We start from the raw sequence: 21,712 nt of genomic DNA, 5'->3' as shown, positions 1-21,712 counted from the left end.
AGCGGGGCCGGGAGGCGATTCCGCGCCGGCGGAGCTGCTCTGGCGCCGGCGGAGCTGCTCCGGCGCCGTCGGGCGTCCCGGGCTGCCGGGGAGCGAGGGGCCAATTCCGCCGGGCGGGCGGGTGAGTGACGGCGGCCGCGGCCAATGCCGGGGGGTCCGCGCCGGGCGGGCGGCGGCCCCGGGGCGCTGCCGCCGCATTCGAGCGGCCCCGAGGCGCCGGGGCAGAGGCTGCACCCATCGCCGACCCGCGTCAGGCGCGACTCTGCCCACGGCGGGAGGGCCAAGTTCTCTTGGCCAGTCTGAGAACCATCATGGCTTGGTCGGCATAATTTTCGTTCTTTTGGGATACGGAGTAATCCCGCTGGGATATCTTTTCACCTCTTTTGGAGTTGTTGAGTTTCTTCTCTCTTGTTCTGCAGAGTAGCAGCCGCAGGGAGTTTGGAGATATATTGGGAATGTGATGGAGTTGTTTTAAATTTAAGAGAGCCATCTCTTTAAATTAGGATTCAGCATCATTGATGTAGATTGGCATGATGATGTTTTTTCCTTTACAGCAAACCTTCCTCTTACTTCCAGCCTGGAATGGAGATTTCTTCCCACCAGTCTCACCTCCTGGAGCAGCTGAACGAACAGCGGAAGCAGGACTTGTTCTGTGACTGCAACATCCTGGTGGAGGGAAAGGTCTTCAAAGCCCATCGCAATGTGCTGTTTGCCAGCAGTGGCTACTTCAAAATGCTCCTTTCGCAGAGCTCGAAGGAGACGAGTCAGCCAACAATAGCCACATTTGAGGTCTTCTCTCCAGAGACGTTCATGGTTATCCTGGACTTTGTGTATTCAGGGATATTGTCTTTAACGGGTCAGAATGTGATCGAAGTCATGTCAGCTGCCAGCTATCTGCAGATGACAGATATCCTCAATGTCTGTAAGACCTTCATTAAGTCCTCACTGGATATTAATGAAAAGGAAAAGGATCATTACCTCAGCCTCTCGGCCAAAAGTGCGAGCACTGAACCCGCCCGCCCGACTGTTTATCGCTCCCGAAGGAAAGCAAAGAGCAACCCTCGGCGTTCCTACTCGATCCCGGATGAAAAGCCTAACGGGAATGAAAACTCCTGGAGCAGTTACAGCAGCTACCTGTCCTCACAGGTGATCCTGCAGCGGGCAGAAACCCAGCTGTCCAAAAGAGGCAGGAAACAGGGCTCCACGAGGAAGCGCCGCAAGCACCTGGGGCTGTCGCAGAGCCGGGAGCTGGGAGGGTGCAAATCGGACAGAGCGGAGCGAGCCGGAGCCTCGGATTCCGGTCACATCTCCCGGGGGGAAGAGGAGGCCGAGTTTGATGCCGAGAATGCCGTGGATCGGGATGATTATGGATATCATCACGGAGCAGAGGCGGTACCCAAGAGGTGGTCAGTTACTCAGCTAGAACAAGAACTTTCCAGAACTCCCGAGTTCATGGAGTTAAAGGCAGAAGAACTGTACACCTCAATGCCCACAATTTTAGGGGTGATGAGTAGCTGGAATGAAGGTAAACAACGGAAAAGTTTGGTTTTATTTAGGAGAATTCAGGTGATGATTTGGAGCGAATTTGTATGGCTGCATAGAAACCAAAATGATGCCTAGAATTAGAGGTGATTTTGTCTACTCAATTTTAGTGCTAACATTAAGATTTTGCAGCCAGAACAGGGCATGGGAATTGGAATGGGAGAGACAGGCTGATCCAGGTATTCTGTAAAGTTCAACCAAAACATGCCTGATTATTTGGGCCCAAGTAGAGTTTAATGAAGCCTCAAGGGCTGTAACTGACTTGGGGACCTGAAGGACTAAATTTCTCCACTATTTGGCAGTAACAGAAGTGTTCAACCTCAGTCCAACCTGAGTCCTTCACATGAGAGGTCCTGGCATTGCTGGGATATTGCATTTTGGGGTCCAACCAGTCCAAGCTTCGTGGCTGTTTGGCCACACTGCTGATATCACCTACCTGGAGAGGGTGGAACAAAGCTGACAGGTTCATTCCCACGTGCATTCTGTTGGAAATGAACACATCTGTAGATCATAACTGCATATGCTAAAGGCATCTTTATATATCACACAGAGATTATAAATGTCAAAGCTATGAACCATTAGCTGGTGGAAGAGTCAGATATGACAGCTATATATAAATAGCTGCGTATTTATGATCACCTGTATATCTAAAAAATATTGTCAGTAAGAAAACACCATCAAGTGGCCAATTAACACAATAAAAATGGAAGTTGTGGGAAATATATGTATATATAAATCTAACAAATCTATATCCCCCAAAGCCTGTATTTTATGTATCATTATATACTTACATATAATATATACTTACAGAAGCATCCAAATATCCCAAATATTTGGAGATTTCTCCTATTTAAAGGAAATTAGAGCTATCACGTATTTGAAGCTGAACACTGATGAAAGTGCAGCAATCCAGGCTCTGCTGTGTGCCCTGTCCCTGCCAGGTGACCTGCCCCGGATGCGCTTCAAGTGCCCGTTCTGCACCCACACCGTGAAGCGCCGCGCGGACCTGAAGCGTCACCTGCGGTGTCACACCGGGGAGCGGCCCTACCCCTGCGAGGCCTGCGGGAAGAGGTTCACCCGCCTGGAGCACCTCCGGAACCACTTCCAAACGGTAGGAAAACCCACCAGGGTTCACTGGTGGTGATGCCTTTCCCTGGTCTTAAAATCAAGAGTCATGCACGGTTAGAAGGGGAAAAGGGATTTTAATTTGGTATTTATTTTAAGGATCCTTAGGTGCACACGTCCAGGTCATATGCATTGAGATGCACCCACCGAGTGTCTCTGCCCCCCAACATTGGGTATAACATTCTAGGTGTTACTAATTAGCAGATCTATCAAAGATTCCCCAATGAGAGGCTCGAGTGAGCCCCCCTCCTCAAGGAGCCTTCCCCTGGATGGTTCTATCTGAGTTTACAGAATGTGTTCTGGAGAGGACCTTGGGCTCTGGGGCACACTGATCCCCGGCTACGAAGCTTCTAAAATGTTGAGTCTCTCAGCTTGACAAACAAGTCCAAGAATGGAGGCAAAAAGCACTGGGAATACAGGAGTTGTAAAAAGGTATAACAGGGGTATAAAAGAAAAGGCAAAAAATCTTCATGGCATCAGTGGCAGCTGTGTAGGCATTTCACACCCAACGCCAGAAAAGCAGCACGTCAGCTGGAATTGTTCATTATTTAACGTGGCAAATTGTATTTAAAATGTCATTCTTTTAGCACGATTCAGCACGTTTTCACTGTCTAAAAAAAGGATGAAGGCTTGACACTTCACCATGCCATAAATCTAGTCCCTCCTGATGGGAGAGAATTTACTGAAAGTCCTTGCAAGGAGTTTCAAAGATAAACTGAGACTTTTCCTGGAGTTTCAGTGCTTCCAGATAGTTGTTTATGAAGTCTTATCAGAGGAACAGAGCCACCAGCGTGACCCAGGTACAGCATAGAGCACAGAAAGCAGGAGTGAAGGCTCTCTATCAAGATTTACACAGCCTTTTAAAGATATTTTAACCAATAATTACTAAAAACGTCCATTAGTTTCACTTTCCTACCAATTATTCAGTAACACGGGCAGGAACTGCGGAATTTTCTATCCAATCATCCCAAACCACTTTTACTGCAGAACATGGAGTAGTAGAAGAAGGAGAAGAAGGTTTAGAGAACAACAACAATCCTCCATTTTGATATTTTTTACTCTCATCTATTTACTACAAAGAGAAGCCCAAAACCTCTAAATTTTTCACCCTGTGACAATCTTAAATCATAGTCTATCACCTAATTCCCACCACTGTATTTCCAGTCTATCACCTAATTCCCACCACTGTATTTCCTAGTTTATCACCTAATTCCCACCACTGTATTTCCTAGTTGTTGTCTGACTGTTGGTAATGTTTTCCAAGGTTTGAAGCTAAACCAGCGTTGTTCAGGGGGGTAAGAACCCTTAAAAACAGGCAGAGAAATATTCTCGGCACTCTGGGTTCCCACAAAGGCTGACTTCCCAAATTTGAAATGCTTTCAGATCCACCAAGCTGGCAAACTGATCTGCAGGAAGTGCAAGCGCCACGTCACGGAGCTCACGGGCTGCGTGGTCCAGCAAGGGACTCGACGCTACAGACTGTGCCACAAGTGCTTGGCAGAAGCCAATTTTGACAGCATCCCCGAGGATTTCGATGCATCTGAACATTCTCCTGTGTCCTCCACGGGCAACAAACGGCCCAAATGGGCTTTGGAGGAGGAGCAGAAATCAGATGAAGAGACAATGGAGGAGGAGCCCTATAATTTGGTTGTCCGACACAATAACGATGATATTCCAGATGAGGCAGAGGAAAAGGTGAAGCCAAATCTTAGGTAGATCTTTGTGTATTTGTTATTGGTGGGTTCAAGATTAAATGACTCGTGTCCTACCAACTAATGCTGGTTTACTACTTTTAATAAAATGAAGTATTGCTAAAATTCTATTCTGAGAAGCAAAATTTGGACTGAAACAAGTTGTTTTGCCCACATGGAACAGTGTAATTGCTTCTAAATGTCATCCAGAAAGTACTGAGAATCATAAAATAGCCTGAATTGGAAGGGACCCACAAGGAACATCGAAGTCCAGCTGCTCACTTATTATCTGGAAACTATTTAGGAGAATTGTTTTATATTTCATCGAAGACTTGCTCAGAGCTCCCACTCATTGTGAAAGTGTGAATCAATTTACAGTTCTACAAAGGTTCTGTACGATGCAGATTTTTAAAAAACAAATATTGCTGATTTGCTTTGGAAAAACTCGTACTGAGGTGAGCAGCTGAGAAATGTTAAACCACTTTTTTTTGCTGATACTGTAATTAATTTGTACATAAGGCATCAGAAACTTCCTAAGAAAGGAGCGAAGGAAACAAGTGGAATTCTTCCTGCTGAAGAACCTATTTACCAGAGATTTGTTTTCTCAGTGAACTTACTGCTTCTTATAGTTGAGAAAAGCATGATTTAGGAACTCCCACAGCCAGAGTAGAGTAGGTGACCAGAGCATCTGTAGTGCACTTGGGTAGTATGAACTTGCCTTTTTTTTTGTACTGTGAATTTTATAGAAAGATACACCAACGTGGTTCCAAGGAAAATAAAAGTGCAATCACTGGAAGTACAGTTGTCAGGTTTTTTCCATTTTTTTTTTTTTCCAGGATTGATGCAAGATTTGCTTAAACCCATCTATCTTACTCTAGGAATAAAGAGGCCAAGTCCCTCGAATTTCAGTGGGACATTTATGCCTTAAGATCATGGAGCTACTTTAGAAAGGCTCTCCTGCTTGTATAACTTTAGGGTGCTTGACAGCATGAAAACATTTTTTATAAGCACCATTTCCCTCAGAGGTTAAGCAACCTTTGTAATTCTGGAGTCTCTTTAGCTTTCTTAGTCGTATTTATTCCCCCAGTCACTTGGCTCAGAGAACCTGCACTTGGTAGAGAAACTAAAAACACTCGGTACTAAAATGATTAAAAAATAAAAGCTCAAGGAGTGCACAGAGGAAACCTTCTGCCTGAGAGCAGAGAATGGCATTCCCAGTGGGTACTCCTGATAAAGAGCCACTGTTTGGTCTCATGTCTCATTTGATGCTGTGTTTCCTTTCCCGGTAGCAGCATCTGTAGCCTGAAGTTACTGCCAAGAAAGCAGAAATTCCTCACAGAGAATTTGAGAACAGCCATATTGATCCACATCCAGGCTCTGCCTCCAACAGCTGCCATTAAACTCAGGAAAACTGAGAATGGGGCAAGCTTCTGGAAAAATTCCCTAATGCTCTCCCAATCTCCAGCCTTTTTCAGTTTTCCTTGAGATTTGTACATTTAGTAACCACCAGTGCAGGTCTTTTCCAAGTACTTCATCACTCTACCCTGCATGAACAGGATCCTTTGACATCCCCCTAAAGGGTTTGCAGTCTAAGGGTGTTTTTTAATTACCCACCTTCAAGTAATTAATTGTCTCAGTGGTCTCCTGTAAAGCCCTGGGAGAGCAGCACTGTGAGCTGAAACCTGCCACTACCACAGCTGTGCAAATGAACAAGGTGAATTTAAGGCCTGTCTTGTAGTAAGTACTTAATAAATATTGGGGGGAAAAAGAAAAAAGATTAATAACACTTAGTTAATTCCAAATGTTTTCCTAGCAAGCTCCTGTCAGTATTTCAAAGAGTAGAGCACTTCAGTGTGTTACTATAGCCTGGGACTGATCTTGGGGCACCTCAGCATTTGTCTACAAAGTTAAAATTTAACCACGTAAATTTCTTCTCTCATGTTTTAGAGAGCTGAGATAAAGGAAGGCTGCCCTCAGCTCCTACACCCACCTCCCCACAGACCCAGCTCTGACCCCTCAGCCCCTTGTTCACTTCACCACAGCCCCTCAGCCCCCTGTGCCCATCTCCCCATAACCCCAGCCCCTCGCTCGCCTCCCCACAGCCCCTCTGCCCCTGTGCCCACCTCCCCTCAGCCCCAGCTCCACCCTTGAGCCCCTCAGTGTCCATGTCCCCATAGCCCCTGACCCTCAGCCCCAGCCCCTTGCCCACAGCCCCTCAGTCAGTGTCCATGTCCCCACAGCCACTGACCAATCCACCCCAGCCCCTCAGTGTCCATGTCCCCATAGCCCTGACCCTCCGCCCCAGCCCCTCAGTCAGTGTCCGTGTCCCCATAGCCACTGACCCTCCGCCCCAGCTCCACCCGAGCCCCTCGCCCACAGCCCCTCAGTCAGTGTCCATGTCCCCACAGCCACTGACCCTCAGCCCCAGCCCCTCAGTCAGTGTCCATGTCCCCATAGCCCTGACCATCCACCCCAGCCCCTCAGCCCCAGCCCCTCAGCCAGTGTCCGTGTCCCCATAGCCCCTGACCCTCCGCCCCAGCCCCTCACCCACAGCCCTTCAGTCAGTGTCCGTGTCCCCACAGCCACTGACCCTCCGCCCCAGCCCCTCAGTCAGTGTCCATGTTCCCATACCCACATACCCTCAGCCCAGCCCCTCAGTCAGTGTCCGTGTCCCCACAGCCACTGACTCTCAGCCCCCGCTGAGCCCCTCAGGCTGTGGGGAACAAGCGCCACCTCAACTCGACGCCCGATTGGCCGATCCCAGTCACGTGACGCAGCCAGCCAATGAGGTTCCAGAGCGGCCTCTGAGGGGCCGCAATGGCGGCCATGCCCTCACTGCGTCCAGGGCTCTGCCTGAGGAGGAATAAACCCCAGTCTGTCAAAATCACACTTATTTTGTACCATTAAACTCGCACGTTGCAATTCTTACTGATAAAATAAGTGTCTGCTCACCTTAGCAGGGAACAAAGCACATGTGTAATTCATTTGTGTCTGAATTGGCCGGTCAAAATCACTCACAAAGCCATTGATTGTTTCAGTCCAAGTTTTATTTCGGCATTGAGGCTTGCTTAAAAAAATAAGAGGGGTTTTATCCCTCAGTCTTTACAACATGGAAATTAAACCAGAACTATTTAAGATGACTTTATAGGATGAGACACCACCTCCAGAGAAAGGCACTCGGAGCATTTACAGTAACAGAGCAGGCCACGCCTGTGCTCTTCACCTTTAAATTAAATTAAAACAGCAGGTAATGCACACTTGCCATCCCATTTAAAAACAACAACAACACAACTTTGATTATTTTTGATTAACTCTGATTCAATGAAGCCCATAATCCTTTGACATTAAAAGATGGTCTGTATTGTCCTCTCTAAAAGACTGATCCAAACCATCTGCTTTTTAAAAAAGACTCCGTTTTCACAACATAGAGTTGGGAATGAACCCAGGGAGAACCTGGAACATCCCTTTACAACCTGGTGCATCCCCTTCCACCACAGCAGCAAAGCTGCCAACTTTCCAGAGTTCTCATAGGTGATAAGAGGATTCCAGGTACACGGTCACAAGGCTTTAGGATTTCACGTGGCAATTTATTTACAGCAATTCAGCACCACCTGCTGGCACGACTTCTTTTTTAAGTCGTTTAAAAGATGTGGTGGTTTGTTTGCTTAATTGGCATCGTTTTTTTGGGTGTCTAATTTTAAACACTCCGATTTTTCTTTTTTTTCGACATTACATCTGAGCTGCTGCAGCTATTTCGGATTTATGTAAAATGGAGGAGGGACGTCAGCCCAGAATTAGAACATGAAATATGCAAATGGAATCAATCTAGATGAACATTATCTCCTGCCACCCTGCAAAAAGGGAGTATTTTAGTTATCAGCTCCACCAATTTCTGTATTTCATACAGCCCTTAGCACATTTAGCAGCCTTAAAAGATGACTGCCAGCATTCCTGGGATACTTCCAACCTGTACAAACCTCTCCTTCTCCGTATCCCCCAAAACCCCAATTAATTCTTCTTATTCTCTTTCTCACTGGCTGACATTCCCTGCAATCACTCCCTTCAATTTCTGGTTTTAACTGGCCAATTCCTTTGTTTTTTCCCACAGGGATTACAGTTTTAGGGGGCTTTTGCCAGATGATGACCAATATCCACTCAACCACACTCTTCTTGCTTTAAATATCAATGATGACAAAGACTTCTGGCTTTTCATCTTCACAGATCTGCATTGCTGAGTAAGTTATGGCTTTGACCTCTGTGCCCTAGGAAAGAGACACAAACCATAGAGTTTCTAAATTTTATACTTTTTATCAGTTCATAACCCCCAGTTCTTAGCACTTTCCTCAAATGCTATCCATTTTTTTCCTCCAAAAAGCTGTAACTGTATTTGTTCTGATGAATAAGGAAGTTACCATACTAATGGCCAGGCCAAACAGTGGAAAGGGAACTCTTCCCTTATTTTATATCCTCTCAATACCACAAATTCCTCCTCTTACCTCTGACAGACCAACATTTGCTAGGCTAAAAATGACACAGGTAAAGACATCAGATTTTGCTTCTAGCAATTCTTTAGGAAAAAAAAAAAGCAGAAAAAAGCAAAAACTGACTAAGCAAAAGGCTCTACCAGTAAATGTGGAACCCAAGCACACAAACTCTGAATAAAGATTGGTTTTCTGTGTTACCAACATCACAAAAAGGAAGCCAATTGTTGAGTTTTGCTAGTGCTGAGGAAAAAAGTCATGCTTAGGCCAACAGTTTCAGGGACACATTCACAAAAAACATGCAGGAAGTGAGATCTTGAGTTCAGTGGTAGCATTCAGCCACGTTTCTATTTTGATCTCTGGAGGTCTGATTTAAAGGACACTACACCTCCCCTCCTAAAATGGAAAAGAGGAACCACTGCCTACCTGTGGGTGTTTGTCCAAAGAAAACTCTTCTCCCCACCTGTAAAGGCAAAAACAAAAGGAGAGAGGTGGTTGTAATTTTGGTAATATTTACCAAATGTGATAATTAGTTTCAGTGATGAGCACAGAATAGTGAAAGCCTCAAAGGAAGCAGGTGAAGTCCACAATCCATTTTTAGACAATGGTTTAAGCTCACCCAATCGATCTTATTTTGAACTGCATTCGGTCGATGTGAAGCACTTTCACTTCCTGCAGAGAAAGTGGGAGGAGAAATGTGTCAGTCACACCTTCTATCTTCAGGCAGAAATTCACAGTAAATCCCACTTACAAAGGTTATTTTCTACTGTTTACATACCTTCCACCAGCCAAGGTTGCCCCAAGCCCTATCCAACCTGGCCTTGTATTTTTTTGGTGTTCCTTTTTCCCCTAAAATCCCATTACATTCAGAGCTGGGATTATTAGGGAACAGCCTCGTGCTACAAATGGAAAAAAATGAAACCAGACCACTTACCCTGGGTATAAAAAACTCATCAGCACTGAATTTATACAGCCACTCATCCAGGAAGTGGAAGAGAAGAGACAACATGTCATGCCCTGTGTGGTTGAAGCAGAGATGTCAGGTGATTGTCTCAGCAAAAAAAACATTTTTAAGAGCACCTCAGATGTACAGGAGATTCAGATTGTGATGCTTAGTTAGATTTTAATTAACTGCAGTGAGACTAAATGTAAAGATTCAGATTTTTGGTTCCTTTCTCCCTCTCATAATTTTCCATTTAAGAAGTGCAGTCCTCACCTTCTGCCTCTACCTCCACTGTATCCACAGGTTCCACGGTCCCTGTATCTGTCATGTAGCCAAACATGGCCATAACACACTGCTCAAAGGCTTCTTCCAACGTGTCTCCCCAGGCATGGAGCCTAAAAACACATGGAATAATTACTGGAATATAATACTGGGTCATAACAAAAAGAAACAGCCCCAAAGTAACTTGCAGGTGAGCAATCAGAACATGAGAATTAATGCAGAGAAGGTGAATGAGCAAAAACCACCTTCTTTTTCTGTTAGTTTGTGAGAAGAGTTTCTTGGGAGAACATGGAAAATAAATGTTTTACCAGTCAGCAAAAAGGTCTTTCCTCATATGGCTAATTGGTGTCTATAAAAGTAAACCCCACAGAAGAAATTTCATTTAAAAGGAGGAGTTTGGAAGGAGATTTCAAAAGACATTTCCAAATAACACAAAGGCTTACTCAGAAGCACCATGGGAACATTAGAAAAGAAACCAAACATGATTCTATGGTGCCCCAAAAGGAGGAACAAAATCGACCATCAAAGCACCCAGTGAGTGACATTTCATAGCTCCACAAGGTGTTACATCTGCAAAGTGGCCTTGGCTGTTACTCCAGGCTTAAAGCAGTGTGAGAAATAATCAATTTGTCATCCAAATCCCAGCTGCCCACACTTACTGCACGTCTGCTGTGTGATCCAAATCTGAGGGGAAGCGAAAAGAAAAGGAATGATGTCACCAGAAGTATTTATAACATGAGGATTAAAGAAAAAAAAAATACATCAATACCTGATTTTCTAACAGAACGTTTTTGCATTCATCTGCAGGTGTGATAAATCTGTACATTAGAAACATTTAGCACAGGTGGGATTTTGGATTATTTCTGCCAAGCAGCAAAAAAACCCCTGTTTAATGTGATTATGTCAGTGCAGGGTTTGGCTGTTGTAACCCAACAGGCTTCCACAAGTTAACTCCAATAAAAAGAAACGTGAACCAGGAGTAAAGAGTTTATGCTGAAGTTTGCAGGACTAGAAGTTATTCATGCAGAGGATGAGATTTGCAAATATTTTCAGCTCAGTGAGGAAATCTACCTGTCCACACCCAAAAGCAGCCATTATGCAAAGAGAAGAATTTAAAATATAGGATGTAATATAAAACAGAAGGCAAACTTTACTCATGAAGCATGATTAACATGCCAAGCATGTATCCAGTTTTACATGAACCTCATTTATATTTATTCAGAGGAATGAAAGAAATGCAAAGTTACAGCAGAACTAAGTTGGGATGTGAAATAAATGCCACACCATGATCACTTCAACTGAAAAAAATTCTTCTGGTGCTGTTTAGAGAGTTCACACACTATTAAAGGGCTCTGAACAACAGTCTCTAAAGCAAACAAATTCCTTTGGATGTAAAAGAAGGATAAAACCTCTTCCAGCTATGGCTCCTGTGATATGTCACCGTATTTCTGCACTTCTATCAAATAAAGATCTGAACAGGCCCTAAAAATATAAATTCTAACAGAGGTAACAGACACAGTCCCTCCAGACAGACACTGGTAATATGGAAAACAGGCAGGGAATGGTCTCCTGCCTTAAGCTAGCCCTTGGGCTGCCACCCACATCCTCTTAGGAGACATTCCAGGGGTGGGGAAAGGCAGAGATAATCACCTTTAGTAAAAACACCACACACAAGACCAGCACACTTTTGAATGTCTCTTCCCACATGAGAGGTAGAAAAATGGGTTGCCTTGCTAAGAAAGGGCTCAGAAGAGCAAAAGTTTTCAAGGTGAGACTTAATTTATTTTCATCATGATTTTTTTCAGTGCCCATAACAAGAAAAGCATGATGAAAACAATTGGTTTCTCATTTCTGTATTTCCTGTCATCGTCCTTGCCCTCACAACTGCACTGTCACACCCACGCTGCATCAGGATAATATAAAAGAATATTAAAAATACTCACATTCATATTTCTTACAGAGAGGGGGGTACTTGGCTTTCACAGCCTTCTGCTCCTCGGTCAGGTTGTAATCCCTGTCCTCGGCTGCCATCGCTGAGGGCTCTGCAAGAATCCCTCACTTCCTGGTGCTGGGGAAGATCCAGGAATTCTCCCTCACTTCCTGCTGCTGGGGAAACACGGCCACGGAGTGTTCAACCTGTGGAGAACACGGAGAATTCCTCTTGAGTGCTAAATTCGGGTGATTTCAGTCGTCTGGTGTCAAACCAGGGGGGCGATGGGGAAGCTGGGAGTTCAATCCCACAGCCACGAGCTGATGTTTGCTCAGCCAGCAGAGCCAAGGGAAAACATTCCCTAAGGAAATTGTGGACTTTGGCCTTTTCTGGGAGGAATGATGTTTCTTCTTCCTTGTTGTGTACACTGAGCATTCCATTCGTTCACAAATAATAAAATACAGCCCTGATGGAAACAGCTGTAACGTGAATTAAACTTCCACGCTTTAGGTTAACTTCTAATTAACATTTTTTAAGGGTGCTCAGCCCATTGTACATCACACACCTGAAATGCCATTGCGCCCAAAACCCCCTGATATGACCTTATAGAGGATTTTTCTTCAGGAACAAAAGGGAAGTCGTGTTCTCTTAGGACAAGGATTACATTTAAACCTCCAGACCTAGAAGCACGTGCGTGGCAAATCCAGCTGTCACCCAAGTGCAAAGGGTTTCCTGTGTCCCTTTTCTGGCAGTTTTTAAAAATAAAACCAACCAAAAAAAAAAAAACCCTAAAGAACTGTATCAACTGCCCAATTTAAAAGTCAGATTCTCAGACCTGATCTCAGTAGTTGCTGCTTTCCTGTTCATTTGTAAATCCAACAGACACGAACTGAAAAACCTGATTAACTTCAGGCTAATTAATTCTCCTCTCCAGATTTCCAGACATCATAACCATTCTTTAATATTTTTGTGCATCATAAGATTTATCCACAGCTGAGCCCAACACTTCCACAAACAATGCAAATAATTTACAGGTATCCCATACCTTTTACACAGGAGTTAATTCTTACTCCAAAGCTTAAAATCAAGACATAGGATATCCAGTTTGTAATTCCAGGTAAATATCAGGTGCTTTGCAAGGAGAAGTCTGAAACTGAGAAGTCGGGATATCTCTTGAGGAATAAACCCAGATATTGATTTGATACTTGATTTTAAACCTGTTAAGCCTCAGCTGTGGATAGTCAGGTCCCGGGTTACCCTCAGCAGTCAACCAGAACCAGCAAATATTACATCTCTGAAACTCACCGCGACACTGAATTGTGGAAAAAGGGAATATATTTATGATTATTGAGAATTAATAACATGCCGAGGATACCCGATGGTGTCCGGGCGGCCCTGGAACGAGGCCTCGGCCCACACACGCACCGGTCCGGTCCAGTCCCGCCCCGACACGCTCTGCCCACAGCTGTGACGACTGGAGGGAGCCGTAGCCACGGTTCTTCCCAATCGGGGACCGGGAGCGAGGAGCAGGAACCAAGACCGGGCCCCGAACACGCCGCCCCTCAGCGCGGGACGCGGCCCCTTTAAGGGCGCGCTGGGGACGCTCCGGAAAATGGCGGGGCTCCCAGGGGGAGGCCGCCCACGTGACCGTCGCGCGCGCTCCCGTCCCCGCCCCCTTGCCCTTCGTTGATTGGCCGGCGCCTCCCGGCGGCGGGCGCTGATTGGCCGGCGTTGGCGCGCGAAGGGGTGCGCGGCGCCGGGAGCCGCACGCAGCGGGGGCAGGAAACAATAGACGGAGCCGCGGCCGGAGGGGTCGGAGCAGCGAGCGCAGGAACCGCCCGCCCGCCTCGCCCAGCCCGCCCCGCCTCGCGCCCCGCGGCCGCCGCGCTCCCCCCGCCCCGCCATGGCGGACAAGGAAGGTAAAGGCTCCGTATGGGCGGCGCGGCCTCCGCCTTGAGGCGCGGGGTGCCCCCCACCCCCCCCGTTACGGCGTGAGGGGAGCGGGGCGGTGCCGCCAGGGGGCGCGCGGGGGCGGGGCCTGAGGGGGCCCCCTCAGTAATGGCCGCCGCCGCCTCCCCGCGCCCGCGGCACCGACCGGGGAGAGCGGCCCGGGCCGGGACCCTCTGCCCGCCCCCTGCGCCCCGAGGAGGGGGTTTGTGGGGCCGGGAGGGCCGGGCCGTGCCCTGCGAGGGGGGCGGGCAGACAAAGAGGTGTCACCGGCCGCTGCCGCGCGCCCTGAGGGTGCCCCGGTTCTGCGGGGGTGTCTCGGTTTCATGGGTGAGCTCCCGTTCCGCGGGGATTCTCCCCTTCCGTAGGCGACCTCCGGTTCCTTTGGGGTGCCCCCGTTCCGTCGAGATGCCCTCGGTTCCGAGGGGATGAGCCCCGGTTGCAGGGGGGTGCTCCCGTTCTGCGGGTGAGCTCCCCGGGTCTGCCCGTCGCCTTCTCCTCTACAGCGGAGGCTGGTGGCAGATGGGCTGAGAAAGCGTTTATGAGCGACAAGGCAGCAGAAGGAGCCTTGGAAAACTGGATTTTGGGAACAAGTAGTTCAAGGCTGCACCCAGACCGGTCTGTTTAAGAGCAGTTGCTGGATCTCCTGCATTTAAACATCGTTACAAGTCTGGGGTTTGCCTCTCTGTGCACTAGGTCTCAGAATTTTATTGTGCTGCTGTAACAACATCAGCAAATCATCCCAGAATGGATTGAGCTGGAAGGGACATCAAAGCTCATCCCATTCCACCTCTGCCATGGGCAGGGACACCTTCCACTATCCCAGGGTGCTCCAAGCCCTGTCCAGTCTGCCCTGGGACACTTCCAGGGATGAAATTTGACATAGTTTATATTCGTTCCCAGCCATATATCCAGAAAAAAAAAGGATTAACAAGTGCAACAGGAGATTTTTAACCATTTGGTAACTGCTCCAGCAGCAGACCAAGGTGTGATTGATGTAGTTGACTCTAATCCACTGCGTGCCCACGACGCTGTGTGTCTGTAAATACTTTTATAAATAATTAATTGTATGTATTTTTTTTTTAAAACCCACTTCAGCAGCCTTTGATGATGCGGTGGAAGAGCGTGTGATCAATGAGGAATATAAAATATGGAAAAAGAATACCCCCTTCCTGTATGATTTGGTGATGACCCATGCCCTGGAGTGGCCCAGTTTGACTGCTCAGTGGCTTCCTGATGTCACAAGGTAAAGGGATCCTTCTGCTCTCCTTTTAAAGTGCAATAAACAGCAAATCCAGGATTGTGCTGAGAGACTTTTAGGTTGAGATCACAGAATCCCAAACTCGTTGGGTTGGAAGGGACCTTAAAGTCCATCCAGTGCCACCTCCCACTGCCCCAGGCTGCTCCAAGCCCCAATATCCAACCTGGCCTTGGACACTGCCAGGGATCCAGGGGCAGCCACAGCTTCTCCTGTGTCAGATCCTCACAGGGAAGCAATTTTGTGATTCCTGTTTTGTTTCTCTTCCCCTGTAGACCTGAAGGCAAAGATTTCAGCATCCACAGGTTAGTGCTGGGCACCCACACCTCAGATGAACAGAACCACCTGGTGATTGCCAGTGTGCAGCTGCCCAACGACGATGCACAGTTTGATGCTTCTCACTATGACAGTGAAAAAGGAGGTAAGAGCCCAAAAAGGGGGATTTTAACCATTTTTCCCCTTCCCTTCTCAATAGAAAATTTGTCTTTTCCTAAAGTTCGGGCAGCAAAGCTCAGATTTTACTTCTAAACAAATTTATTTCTAAGTGGTGCCTCCTTAATAGAGAAATACTCTGTTTCTTGAATGTCTTAATAATCTAATGATGAAAACAGAAGGGGCAGGTTAATTGCAAAAATATTTATGTGGGAAAACCTCTCCCTTCCCTGTTTCTCAGGAACTGACATTGAATCCCATGCAGTGCTTTTTATTGGTATTTTTGTTACCACATCTGCATTACATAAAGTCATGCAAAAAAATTTTACATATGCTCGTGTGAAATATTTTTATTTCAGAGGAGTGTAACATTTCAAACATTCTTCATTTGTCTTGAGTCCTGCTGCCTGACTGTTGTCCCAGCCCCTCTGTGGTGAAATTGTATTTTATTCAGTGAATCAGACTTGAATTTGATGATTTTGTAACCTTTGTGGCTGTCCCAAGTTAGGCATTTCTCCTGTTTGCTTGGCTGAATCAATCTTTCCACCTGGGGAAAGTCCTTAATGATCCAATGTTTGCTCTTCTTTTCACTGGAAGTCTGGATTGTGCAATGAGTATTTTGATCTTTGGGCTTCTTAAAGTTATTTATAAGCATGGGGTTGTCGAATAAATACTTGTTTCTATTCTATTTTAGTATTTCTCAAAAATATATACTCCAATTTTAAGATAATCCCAAACCCATTCTTTTTGCCAAAATTGTGCGGTTTTACGAATTATCAGGTTACTTTATATATAAAGATAAGGGAGCTTCAGCAAATTGTGTCACAGTCCTAAAATTGCAATTTGTTTTTACCACAACTTTGTCTGTTCTGAGAGCTTGATAGCAAACCTTGAATCAACTCTTTGTGCCTTGTTCTGAAACTGGCTTATTATTCACAACTCCTGCTTTCTTATTCCTAGAGTTTGGAGGCTTTGGCTCAGTAAGTGGAAAAATTGAAATTGAAATCAAGATAAACCACGAGGGAGAGGTGAACAGAGCCCGTTACATGCCCCAGAACCCCTGCATCATCGCCACCAAGACTCCCTCCAGTGATGTCCTGGTCTTTGATTACACCAAACACCCCTCCAAACCAGGTGTGTGCCTCAGAGAGCAGCCACTCATTCCCTAAGGGTGAAAAAGAGGTGAAAAAATGGTGTGGATTACCCCTTATTTGGGATTTTAGGGCCAAGTGGGTGTTTGTGTATGATGTTATTTTGTATGGAGTTTAAACAGATGTATCCAAATGTATCCATGGAAAAGGAAACCTTTTCCTGCGCTTTCACTGCTTGTTCTGTCATCTCACTGTCAGGTATTTGAGGTTTTTTTTGGAAATGGATTGTTTGGAAATTATGATTGATTTGGTGGGTAGCTGAGCTGTTCCCTTGATATCCTGTAAATATATTAAGTCATTTACCTACGAACTCATCGAGATTGTTTAAAGTAACTCCTTTTGCCACTTGTGAGGAGCATCAGAAGTGCCTTCCTCACTTCAAAAGGACAGTTTGGAGAAGATGAGAGAAAGAGAAATATTCCACCTTATATTTCTGGGTGTTCAGGAGGAGTTTTTTGAGCAGTAACAGCTGAGCTGCTGTTTCTCCACGCAGCTGGACCAGGCAACTCGAGCCAAAGCATGGAGGTGGCTACTGGGCTAAAAGTAAACTTAATGCCAGGTATTGCAGGATGTGCTGGAAATGATTCCAGGCACTGGAATTCTCACCTTGCCTCGTTCCAGATCCTTCTGGAGAGTGCAACCCGGACCTGCGTCTCCGTGGGCACCAGAAGGAGGGGTATGGACTGTCCTGGAACCCAAACCTCAGTGGGCATTTGCTGAGTGCTTCTGATGATCATGTGAGTATTTGGAGCACAGCTGGGTTAAACCTGCGCTTGGTGTGCCTTGGGAAGGGCAAAAACATCCTGGGTTTGAGGGGGAGGAGGGAAAGAGAGTGGTTAAAGATGTCATTTTTTACATTTTTGTTGTTTTAAAGACCATTTGCTTGTGGGATATCAGCGCTGTTCCCAAAGAAGGCAAAGTGGTGGATGCCAAGACCATCTTCACAGGACACACAGCAGTGGTGGAAGATGTATCCTGGCACCTGCTCCATGAATCCCTCTTTGGATCCGTTGCTGATGATCAGAAGCTCATGATGTAAGTGGGGGAATCCCTTCACAAACTGCTTCTGCCCCTCAGGCTTTGTCATCTCCATAATCCCTCGGTGAAATGGGATATACAGCTTTGTTTTAATTCTATGTTTTCCCCTCCCAGCTGGGACACCCGGTCAAACAACACCTCCAAACCCAGTCATTCCGTGGATGCTCACACAGCTGAAGTGAACTGCCTCTCCTTCAATCCCTACAGTGAGTTTATCCTGGCCACAGGATCAGCTGATAAGGTACTTCTGCCTTGATCTTGGAACATCCTTGCTCAGTTTCTGGGGTGGATGTACATGTTGGTTACTTCAACAAAATATTTTATTTTTTTTTCCTAGACTGTTGCTCTATGGGACTTGAGAAACCTAAAACTGAAGCTGCACTCCTTTGAATCACATAAAGATGAAATATTTCAGGTATAAAACCAGTCTTTATCTTTTATCCTCACAGACTTAGTTCTACTCAGCAGTCTGGGAAAGAAAACCAGTCTTTTCCACAACGTTTTTGCACTTTAAAACTCGTATTTTATTCTCTCACCTGCTTATACTTTTCTGGGTGGTGTTGTGGAGCTGCAGAGCTCCAGTACAGAAAGAGTGTCCAGAAAGGGATCAGGGAAATGCTCTGGAGCTTTAACCACAGCAGAAGGATGAAATGGTAGCAGTGCAGAGTCCATTAAATTATTCATGGCAGCAGATTGAAGCAGGAGGCCCAGGGAAATGGCTGCAGTGTTTCCACCTCTTCAGCCTGCTCCTGCAGGAAGGTTTAACACCCTCTGACAAAAGATAATTGCTGGTTTTGCTGCTGTAAGTAGAGAATGTTCACATCATAGGCAGCACCTGCTTAGCAGATTAAATATTTCCATCACCAACTCATGCCTTAATCAGAGGAAAAATATGTAGAGGTTTTTTTGGTGGAGGGATTATCATTTCAGACTGTGTTATGTCTAAATAAAATTACAGAATCCTGAAATGCCACGTTGGTGTGCAGAATTCAGTGTTCTTTCCTAATCCTGTGATCCTATTAGGTGGTGTGTTCTGGAGAGCTTTATCTCTAGCAGAAGCAGTAAATGTGAGCTTTTGGGCAGTTAAGCTTAATTACAGTGATTTCTTTTCATGTGAGAGCTGTGCCTAGTGCTCAAGGAATCCGTGGGTTCTATTTGTGCAATCCTTGTTAAGATAAGGAGCAGCCAATACCCTTGGGAGCTGTTTCCACTTGGAAACACGTGGGCTTTGCTAGAGGAAAAATTCCAGGTGGCACTTTTTTGGTGAAATGTCTTTTTTTTGTGTGTGTGAATATACACAAACTGCTTCCTGTGATAAATGTTATTTGCATATATTTGTGTTGTTATCAATTTGAATTCTTGTAGAGCTTCCAGGGTACAAAATGAAGTGTTGGGAATGTCCTGTTCCAGCTTCTCTAAACTCACTTTTAAGTTTATCCCTGTCTGCAGGTTCAGTGGTCTCCCCATAATGAAACCATCCTGGCCTCCAGTGGCACGGACCGCAGGCTAAATGTTTGGGACTTGAGGTAAATCCCAAATTCCTCAGGTTTTCCCCACAAAATATTATTGATGAATTGCATCACACTTCACGAAAACAAAACAACCACCCCCACCTTTTCTTTTTTTTCTGCAGTAAAATTGGAGAGGAACAATCCCCTGAGGATGCTGAGGATGGTCCCCCAGAGCTGTTGGTGAGTCTTTTCACTCTCATGAATGATTTTAACCTATTACTCGCCCTGCAATGCAAATCTCAAACCATTCCCCTTTTTGTTTCCCCAATCCTAGTTTATCCATGGGGGTCATACTGCAAAGATCTCGGATTTCTCCTGGAATCCCAATGAGCCCTGGGTCATTTGTTCTGTATCAGAAGATAATATCATGCAAGTCTGGCAAATGGTGAGTTGCTTGGGAAGGTGCAGGAAGTGGCAGGTGGGAGATGGTGTTGAAATTCCTGGATTTCAGCATTCCTGCTTTTATTTACAGCCCTCAGAATTACCCAGTTTGTAGCACTGCTGAAATCTCAAAGGGACAGTGAAATCCCCTTTAGCTTTGGCCAGAACAATGGTTTCCAAATACTCAGGACATGTTTTGTGTTTATAAAAAAGAAGTGCTGGTGCAGAAGGGAAGTTTTCCCTTCTGTCTTTGAATGAAAACAGTGTGTGAGAACCAAGGATGAAGTTGAGGTTTCTGTAGTTATTCTCTTTAAGAATATTTGAGATTTCATTCTCCAAAGATGAAAAGGGTGCTGATGAACAGGAACAATTTGCTGGCCCCTACATTCCCAGCTGTTGAAGGTTTTGGAAAACAATTTTGACCTTTGACAAGACCATTTGCCTATTTTTTTTTGTTTGTTTATCTCTAAATTTTGTTCTTGGCAGCTTTCTTGTGTAGTTCTTTTAGAAAGTGCTGTTGAGTAGAGGATCTACAAAATAAATACTTGAAACACTTTTGTAAGTCTTGCAGTGGACTCTCCTTTAGCAGATTCCTATTTACAGGACACTTAGGAAGTTTTTCGAGACCTGGCTTTTATGGATAAGGTTGTTTGTGTTGCTGCTTTAATGTTAATGGGATCAGGGATGGGTGATCCAGCAAATAAAAAATTACCAGGACTTTCTGAGGTGTTCTGGCAGGTGGAATCCTGTCCAAAGGGGTAGGAAATGCTTCTTCAGTCCCTCCATCCCTGTCTTGCAGGCAGAGAACATCTACAATGATGAAGATCCCGAAGGAAGCGTGGATCCAGAAGGTCAAGGATCCTAGATGACAACTTTTCCCTATTTTTAGTCTTTCTCCTTCTCTTTCCCTCTCAACCCTGATATTGACTTAACACTGGTTTTGAGACACACGTAGACTTTGTGTTCAGCCATCCTCCTGTAGATCCCATCACAGGTTTTTCCACCCAGACACTGAGAACCCACCACCCCAAAAACAAAAGGGCTCAGCCCCCTCAGCCAGGTCCCTGCTGTGGCTCCTTGGCCAGAATTCCTACAGCAGCCTCCTTTATTGCTCTGGCTGTCCCATTTTCACTGCCTTCATCGCAGAGCAAGCTTGGGATTGGGGTTTTTTCTCTCTCTTTTACTTGCTCCAGCCACAAGCTTTTGCCTAATTTAAACAAAAGTTGCATTGGCAGAGCTGCCCGAGTGGGCTTGAGCCAACAGAGATGATCCAAGTGTTAATCCCCCCACAGCTCAGAAATGGTGTGGAAGGCCTTGTCCTCCTCAGTACAACTCAGAAGCCTTGGAATTCCTTCAGTTATCTGTACCTTGTGGCTTTTCCTGCCTTTGCAGATACAAGACTTGCAAGTTCTGACTTGAACTGAAATTTCTCTTTATTTTTTTGTCTCTCCTGGCAATTCTGGGTTTTTCATTCCTTCCTTCCTTTTCCCTTTCCTCCCTCCTGCTGGGCGCCAGCGGTTTGGATTCGTTAGCTATTCCTGCAGAGCCTCCTTCACCTCCCGTGTTTTTTGCTCTATTGTGTGTTTCTTGAGCTGTGTTTTCACATAATGTTTCTTTCCTTTCTGTGAAATGGTTTTTAAAACTTGGGGGAGCCCTCAAGTTGTAAAAGGTGTTTGTACCAACGGATGACCCCGGTGCCCTCAACAGCCTTGGCAGCTGGTGGAAAACAAATGAAACGTGGATGAGCTACTTTTTTTAGGAGTTAGTCCTTGACCACAAGGTCCTGCACGTCTTCCACTCGGGTGTCCAGTGCCACCAGCAGCCTGTTACTCTCCATCTCCTCATGACTAATTGCGTGTAAGTCCTTCAGTTGGAATAAAGTTTTTCTACGTAAACGCTGCGAAATTTGGGGAGTTTTGTGCTGTTTCTGCATTTACTGCTTTGCTGAGGGTATTTACCTGTTCAGGGAGCTGAATGTGGTTTCTACCTATGTGTGTCCA

The 21,712-nt window shown here is 45.7% G+C and overlaps 3 protein-coding genes across 8 annotated transcripts; 2 read left to right on the top strand and 1 right to left on the bottom strand.

The window, feature by feature from the left end:
• Positions 1-323: 323 nt before the first annotated feature.
• Positions 324-5,154, top strand: ZBTB8A (zinc finger and BTB domain containing 8A). Its single transcript, XM_042015775.1, has 3 exons — positions 324-1,525; positions 2,484-2,653; positions 4,051-5,154. Exons 1-3 carry the CDS (start codon positions 583-585, stop codon positions 4,381-4,383), a joined length of 1,446 nt encoding a protein of 481 aa, XP_041871709.1. The 5' UTR covers positions 324-582; the 3' UTR covers positions 4,384-5,154.
• Positions 5,155-7,387: 2,233 nt separating this feature from the next.
• Positions 7,388-13,627, bottom strand: ZBTB8OS (zinc finger and BTB domain containing 8 opposite strand). Of its 4 annotated transcripts, none has more exons than XM_042015404.1 (8): positions 13,300-13,627; positions 12,008-12,200; positions 10,724-10,748; positions 10,056-10,177; positions 9,774-9,856; positions 9,459-9,511; positions 9,266-9,302; positions 7,388-8,620 (listed from the first exon to the last, which is right to left on the bottom strand). In XM_042015404.1, the coding sequence occupies exons 2-8, from the start codon at positions 12,093-12,095 to the stop codon at positions 8,534-8,536; spliced, it is 495 nt and encodes a 164-aa protein (XP_041871338.1). In that variant the 5' UTR covers positions 12,096-12,200; positions 13,300-13,627; the 3' UTR covers positions 7,388-8,533. The 4 variants fall into 4 exon arrangements, with proteins under 4 accessions (XP_041871338.1, XP_041871340.1, XP_041871341.1 ...); XM_042015406.1 differs by having other exon boundaries at positions 13,370-13,627; XM_042015407.1 differs by having other exon boundaries at positions 13,420-13,627.
• A 115-nt stretch (positions 13,628-13,742) lies between these two features.
• RBBP4 (RB binding protein 4, chromatin remodeling factor) lies at positions 13,743-21,617 on the top strand. 3 transcript variants are annotated; one of them, XM_042015401.1, is made up of 12 exons: positions 13,743-13,913; positions 15,040-15,187; positions 15,475-15,620; positions 16,592-16,765; positions 17,404-17,519; positions 17,657-17,817; positions 17,935-18,061; positions 18,158-18,235; positions 19,270-19,346; positions 19,454-19,511; positions 19,606-19,716; positions 20,512-21,617. In XM_042015401.1, the coding sequence occupies exons 1-12, from the start codon at positions 13,898-13,900 to the stop codon at positions 20,575-20,577; spliced, it is 1,278 nt and encodes a 425-aa protein (XP_041871335.1). In that variant the 5' UTR covers positions 13,743-13,897; the 3' UTR covers positions 20,578-21,617. The 3 variants fall into 3 exon arrangements, with proteins under 3 accessions (XP_041871335.1, XP_041871336.1, XP_041871337.1); XM_042015402.1 differs by having other exon boundaries at positions 13,780-13,913; positions 15,043-15,187; XM_042015403.1 differs by lacking the exon at positions 13,743-13,913 and adding an exon at positions 14,134-14,271.
• The last annotated feature ends 95 nt before the right edge of the window (positions 21,618-21,712 follow it).

The sequence above is a fragment of the Corvus kubaryi genome, unplaced genomic scaffold (genome assembly GCF_017639235.1).
Source record: "Corvus kubaryi isolate FWS band 111438036 unplaced genomic scaffold, C.kubaryi_AGA036_p1.0 split3-37304, whole genome shotgun sequence".
NCBI lineage: Eukaryota > Metazoa > Chordata > Aves > Passeriformes > Corvidae > Corvus > Corvus kubaryi.
Note: the sequence above shows the minus strand (reverse complement) of the source record. Positions and strands in the feature narration are given on the sequence as shown.